Here is a 7,057-nt window from a genome sequence, read left to right as displayed (position 1 = left end):
TCTAGTCACCGCCATCAATATCCTTTCAGTAGTAGGATTCTAACTACTGGACAACTACATCCGGGTCTTTTCAATAGATTTTCATATAGACCGACTGGTAACAGTTTACATCCAGCGTCTTCCGACAACCTTAGCATGGTCATCTGACTACCTTGTTAGTAGACGTCCTATTCTACGTTTGCCAGTTCACTCCAGCAACAATTAGTCAATACCATACGTGAGGCGTCGAATTTGAAGTATTTTTTTTGTATAATTTATTAGCTCGTGGATTTGCGTGCCCTGAGTCCGAAGAAGCTGTAAAAGCCAAAACGGCTAACGGTGTTCAGCATCAATCGAATATAGTATTGCTAGTCCGTGCTTTTAATTCCAGAACCTTGAGGCTCCAGCGGTCATCAGTTCTGCCATTAGGCATTCAGGTCAACAATAGGCAGATTATTCTCCGGACAGTAGATAATAATCCGCATATTATTCTTGCAATACTAAGTTGACGCGCATAAACAACTTTGAGAGATATCTGTTTATCATTGGTACGAATAATACGAACACGAGTAAAATACTATATAAAATATTTATACAGTAATGAAAAGCATTAATAAAAAATAATTTCACCTTATAAATTTAAATGACTATTTAAATGTACCCGTTTTAAATGTCAATGCTCGGCCATTGACTTCACGCAAAAATACTTACCACGCTCGGAGAGTTATGTATAGACCGTGTTGACTTTATTATGCAAATGAGTTTAAAGGTAAACCTGCACGGCACTTCGGAAACAATGGTTGGTTTTCGCAAAACGTACTTAAACAAGTCTGGGGCGATATATGAAGTTAATTTTAGATCCGATAACAAGCATCTCTATGCATGTTAAAAAGACTTACGTAATTGTAAAGAATATATAGAGTAAAAATAGTTATTACAGAAACGAAAATGTATGCGAATAGAATAAAGAACAAAGCTTTATTAAAGCTGTCCCAACGAGTTTCCGTTGCAATTTTCAAACTAGAATAAAAACAAGTAGAAGTCAGAAGATCATGCTCGAAATTATGTTTCAAAATAATAAATGTAAGAAACAGTTGAAGTATCGATAATAAAAAAAAAACTATGTACATTATTCAAATGCTTAATGTTGATTAAAAACAAATCTTACGTAATCAAGAATTAATCGTATTTTTGTTTAAAAAATGAATGCATATTTGTCTTTTGATTTTCATTTAACGTTTAGTTTGATAAAAAAAATTTAAACTAATAGTAAATAATTGAATAATTTCATGAAGCTATTTATGTTGTATGTTATAATAAAGAATGATAATATAATGTTAATTTTATAATTAGTTTATACCATTTGACTTCAACCTTTTGAAACAAATAACACTGTTTCAAAAACTAATTAAAACTTAAAATCGGGCAATGAAATTACGAAACTATTTATCAAAAGAAACGAATAGAGAATATTATTACTATTTATTAGGTAAACATAACATTACTTGTTAGCTCGTGTATCTAATCTATTCTAATGGTTTTGTTTTTAATACATGATTAAACTAGTTGCTTGGTTATAAGAAAACAAAGTACAACGATGTTTAGTATAACTCGTTCATCTCGATTAATCAAAACATAAAACATTTAAAAGTAATATTTTTGCATTGCGTCAATTTTTTTTTTAATTTATATATCCTGGAAAAAATCTTCCGCTGGTAAGAATTTTGCAGCTGCCCTTAGGTTGTGAACGACCGTAACGAAAGCTTTTTCTATCATTTTGCATATCACCTTCTTTTGAAATTCTTCACGACCCTTTTCAAATTTTTCTCTCCATACCATAAAGTTCTCATCTGTAAGAGTAACAATTAAAACTTAAGTCTCATAGGCGATTTGTATACAGTTCATTAGATTATGATATCTTAGAGCTAATGAAATGTATTAAGTTAACTATTTGCCTTTATTCACCAATTCTAATTCATTTTTACTATTAATGAATTTACCTAATTCACTTTTTTTGATTTCTTGCAGAGAAACTATAAGGAAGAACAACTATAAGAAAGACGTTGACACAAGCCAGCTTTCCTCATTAATCCGTTATTGGATTTGGCGCAGTGATGTAATGAGGCCAATTAATCTTTAAAAAAACTTAACAGGCTTCGTTTCGTAATCTTAAAAGGAACCTAGCCCTTATCATTTACTTAATCATCAGGTGACATTTACTTAAATTACTTAGACTAATTTAAACGCACTTATTCGTACCAATATCTTATATATATAGACATAGATCTTTACACATAGACCCTTTTTATAACACAGAGAAAAACTTAACGATTTAATAATTTCTGCGATTGTTTAGTTACACCGACCTGATTAAATATTTCAATATTTTTTCCCTAGTCAAAGGCTTAGGATAATTCTTCCTACATTGATTCATGAATTGAAATCTTTGTACTGTTGCGGCAAAGAGGATTGCGTTAATACTTTTTGCTATTAAGACTAAGGAGTTGAAAGTAATGGAATAGATAATTTTAAGGATTAATTGAAAAGATCAAGTCACTTTACAGTTCCTTTGAACAGAATTCTCTACAGAAAGTATAATGTATGAATAAAGAAAATAAGTTTTTTTCTTGCGATACCTAAAAAAAGTTATATCTTCTTTTAACACACTCAGTGTTTGGATTTATAATCTAATACACCATTATGCCGAATTCCCGTTTGCGTCCTATGCAAGTACATCAAAACTGCAGTTGCAACCATTCTGCAATGGTTACCGAGAATATATTTTGAATTGTTTAACGTATGTAAAATTTAATGTTATGACTAAATTAGTATATCGGCCACAGTGTAAGAATCAACCGTGTCCCGAGGATAAGAAGCAGAGAGATCATGTTACGTTTCTTAGTTTAAAAGTACTAATACGTTTGTAACTAATCTTATAGAGACAAGCTTAAAATCTTACCGCTCCGTAATGCATGAATCAGTTCGCCATTTAATGATACTTCGGGTTTACCAATAATGCTGCAGCTTATTTTCTCTGGTAGCACCTCAAAATGCCGAACACCCTTTTCGTTGACTTTTAAGTCATAATTGTAATTAGCAGTTGCCAATGCAGCTAAAATAATATAATTAGTATCATTAAACGTTATTACATATACTTTATAACCTATATTAACATTAATTTTAAAAATTCTAAGTTTTTATAACACTTGTACAAACATAACTGTTTAAAAAATATTACAATTTATATTTTTAATTAGTCTCTATTATATAAGTAAATTGATGTAAAATATTTAAGGGATGAGTTTGTAGCTTATTTCTTAATAAGCACTTTTAAAGTTTTTACACCTTTTTACAATTACATCACTCTTTGTAGAGATTTTGCTCTGAAATATATCGCATTAATTTATTTTTCTTTAGGAATGCGTTAATCCAATAACTTCTCTCAGTATAACGTCTGCTGGAATAGATAGTAGACGATGATTAGTTTTAATTTTAATACATAGTTACCAAAATTTTAAAAACGATTTTCCTTACTTTATTATCATTACAGTATTTATTATTTTTGAAACCACTCTTATGGCACATCCTTTAAAGTTTTGACATATGTGACCAATCACCCTGTATATGTAACAGTACTTAACAATATCGGACATTTGGGTATGCTCTCAAAAATTTCCGTTTCAAGTATTATTCAATATTTGACAGCCACTTACACAATGCATTTTCGTTTCTGTTGATTTTACCAAGTTGATATGGTACCGTAAGTATTTTTTTGAGTAAAGAAACAAAGTTATTTTAACAAAGTGATATCCATTAAGTTTAACGAACCGACATAATTAAAAATAAAAATATCTTTTTACCTGCTTTAGCGGAGTAACTCCCAGAGAAAGATTTAGATTTCGAAGGAACGTTAATTGTTATTTCACCAACTATATTTAGATCAACGTCGACTTTGAGTTCTGCAGATTTTGTTTCCTTATCCATCCTTTTTATAAACAAAACATATTCTAGTTAAATCTTAAATTTTATGTTATTTCCACAATTACTTATATATATAAATACTTACTGGAAGTCGGAAATTTTTTGGTTCCTTAAACCGGATATATTTAAATTATTATATTCTATCGACACGTCTCCAAATTCAGGTACCACGTAATTCAGTGATGGTATCACTAAAGGATCAATTGGTCTTATATCAGCGCTAGGAATACCTTTACAAGTTTTCTCTAGAAATTGTTCCGTGGACTTGCTTAGGCACTCAATATCTTTAATTTTGCAGGAGCGCAATAGTTCGCCTGTAAATAAAAATGTATTTTTTACTTTGATAAAACTTAACGAAAATAATAATACCTATGTTAAGTAAAATAATAATTCCATATTTCATTTGTAAAAATTTATTGTTAAGAATTATTTATGACATAATAAACTTTGTTACAGTGCGAAAAAATAATTTATGAATGTAATCATCAATCTCTAGAACATTCCACTTGTGTTTTAATAAAACTTTTATTGACACTATCTAGGCGCTAATAAAAAGGTCCAAAAGTCAATGTCACTTTGATCAAAGAACAACTACTCACTCCATATTCTATCAATACGATTTTGTACCTATAGATTCATTGAGATTAAAAAAATGATGGTTTTACTGTAAATATTGCACCAAAAAAAAATGTTAAAAAATTATAAGTATTTAAAATTAAATAATAAAAGTTCATTATAACCAATATTTTTTAATAATATCATTTCATGTGAGAAGGAACTTTAAGGATTCTATTTTTAAAACACATACCTCCATCGGAAAGTGCAACTGTAGAAAAACTAAGTAACAAAAACACTTCAAAGGTCCTCATCGTGGCGTGCACTCGACGGATTGGTTACGTTGACTGATCACTAGTTGGAGTTTTGCTCTTGTAATTTATCAGCGGAGCTTATGACGGAAACTATATCAGTGCAAATAAAAATTAAAACAAAAAGGAATAATTTGGTTACACAGGTCACTCATTATCAGCAGTTAAGAAGCGCGCGCCGAGCGGTAAATAAGAGAAATGATAAATACCACTGTAAGTATATTATAAATAAACGATTAAATCTAATTGCCACTACAAATATTATTCTTAGCTAATCAATTTTCAAGCCGAAACAAACTTAGTCGTTTTATTTACTTTCTAAACTAACAATCCATAGGTTACTTGTACATTTTTATTTAATTTTTCTATTGTGAACATTTAATTTAAAATTGTTATATATACTGTAAATACTTATCACCAAATGTGGTTAACAAAACTACCAATTCATTATCGTTTCAGCAGTAGAACAACCACTGTTGGACATAAGTTGTTCTCCCATAGATTGCCAATAGGAGTATAATAAATATCATATATATGAGTATAGTGATAAAAGAAGTTTTGGAGAGAGCTATGTTCGGAATTTCTGATCGAAATCAAATCAATTGTCAGGAGATCCGAAAGTCCGAAAGCCTAATGGCTTCGTAGGTTACTTTAGTGAGCAGGCGCGAAGAATTGATGGCCACTACACTGGTCATAGGTTTCTTGAGCGGAGACCACTGACAGGCAAATGCAAAGTAGGGTCCATTTACAAGGTGGACAAGGTCGTCGGAATCGGTGAACCACCAATAATAAATGGATATTGCTAACACATTTAACATTTTAAAAATTAAAATTATGTACTTTAGTACACATGCGCGGTTGCATAAATCAATAATTAAAAAGTAATTTAATTAACGGATTTTTGCTTCTTATATTTTTTTAAAAATAAATACTTATAAATCATATTTCCTTAAGAATTATTTTTGTACTGTGACTCCTTGTTTGGCTTAGTGATTAAGCATCCTTCCGACCTTTATTTAAGTTAAAAATCACGTACCAAATCTGATAAACTGCCGAGAACACTTTGGCACAAAGCTCTTAAGAAAAATTAATGTATACTCTCTTGAATACAACTATATAAAAGTTATCTAAAAATCAAAAATTACTACACGAATTATAAAGAAATGTTGTAAACTTTATTGGAAGAATAAGTAAGTCTTAAATTGTGGAACAGTAATTTTTAACTTTGCAAAAAAATAAAGTTATCCAATAATTTGAATAATTCAACCTAAGGAAACAGTAACGGATAATATTTAAAAAAAACGTTTAATAATTAAAAATCGAATAGACACATTAAATTCTCGATAACCTTCTAGAGATTATTAATGACTTTTATCTCAAAAATAATGTAATATTTGAACAAACAAATATTTGTACCGTAACAAAAACTTTTTTTTACGAAAATAATAAATAGAATTTATAATTAGTTCAATAAATAAGTGATCTCTATGACCTCGATAACACTAGGAATTAGAAGCCGATAAGTTCATTTCAATTATTTAAACTGTGGAAAAAAATGAAAAGGAGATAGCTAAAGATATTTTTGGAGCAAAAATATCAACACAGCATTAAATGCTGAAAGCTACAAAAACGTAACAATTATTCTTTCTGCGTTGTGTAATCATAAAAAATTACAGAAAACAATAACGAAATATAACGAACGATAAAGATCTCTTTATATATCTTATGCGGTGTGTAAATTTGATCAAAACATAAAATATTTTTCAGGGTGTGTGTAATTTATGTACATATTATAAATCTTACTATTTAAGTATTTGTTTATTTGTTTATTCATCGTGTATGCCGATTGACTATTACAGCAAGGCGTAGGTCTCGGCCATAGATCACCACGATGATCTTCCTTGAACTTCCCCTCCAAATGCCTCCATTATCACACCGCATCTACTGGCTGATACTATTTGATACTCGAGCATCTTTCGGCTCCAACAGCCATAGCAATTTTTAAAACCGTATCGTTGACCTTGTAGCTTTGAGACATTTTGAGCGTAGCGCTCTTCATGGTTCTCTGGATGAGTCTTCTTATAATGTCTATCATAAGTGAGTATGTATTTATTACTTAATAAATTATTGGATGTCAATATAAAATCATGAACATGTAGAATAGAAATTTATACGTTTTATAATCTTTTTTTTTTATTTTAATGAGAAATATCACATATTAATTGACAGCA

The 7,057-nt window shown here is 29.8% G+C and overlaps 1 protein-coding gene across 1 annotated transcript; it reads right to left on the bottom strand.

The window, feature by feature from the left end:
* Positions 1 to 1,446: 1,446 nt before the first annotated feature.
* LOC137933717 (juvenile hormone-binding protein-like) lies at positions 1,447 to 4,996 on the bottom strand. The gene is made up of 5 exons (XM_068777744.1): positions 4,769 to 4,996; positions 4,046 to 4,274; positions 3,840 to 3,964; positions 2,939 to 3,091; positions 1,447 to 1,829 (listed from the first exon to the last, which is right to left on the bottom strand). Exons 1-5 carry the CDS (start codon positions 4,827 to 4,829, stop codon positions 1,666 to 1,668), a joined length of 732 nt encoding a protein of 243 aa, XP_068633845.1. The 5' UTR covers positions 4,830 to 4,996; the 3' UTR covers positions 1,447 to 1,665.
* Positions 4,997 to 7,057: the final 2,061 nt, after the last annotated feature.

The sequence above is a fragment of the Battus philenor genome, unplaced genomic scaffold (assembly GCF_028537555.1).
Source record: "Battus philenor isolate CCGP_79_NKW_IND1 unplaced genomic scaffold, ilBatPhil1.0.hap1 SCAF_14, whole genome shotgun sequence".
Taxonomy (NCBI): Eukaryota; Metazoa; Arthropoda; class Insecta; order Lepidoptera; family Papilionidae; genus Battus; species Battus philenor.
This window is presented reverse-complemented; position numbering and strand designations above follow the sequence as displayed.

Excerpts from the sequence above, each read along its gene's own strand:
- LOC137933717 (XM_068777744.1), bottom strand. The coding sequence starts at position 4,829 with ATGAGGACCTTTGAAGTGTTTTTGTTACTTAGTTTTTCTACAGTTGCA. Across the intron at positions 4,275-4,768 it reads AGTTGCACTTTCCGATGGAG|GCGAACTATTGCGCTCCTGC; the intron begins GTATGTGTTTTA and ends TTTTATTTACAG. Across the intron at positions 3,965-4,045 it reads CAAAAAATTTCCGACTTCCA|GATGGATAAGGAAACAAAAT; the intron begins GTAAGTATTTAT and ends GTTTATAAAAAG.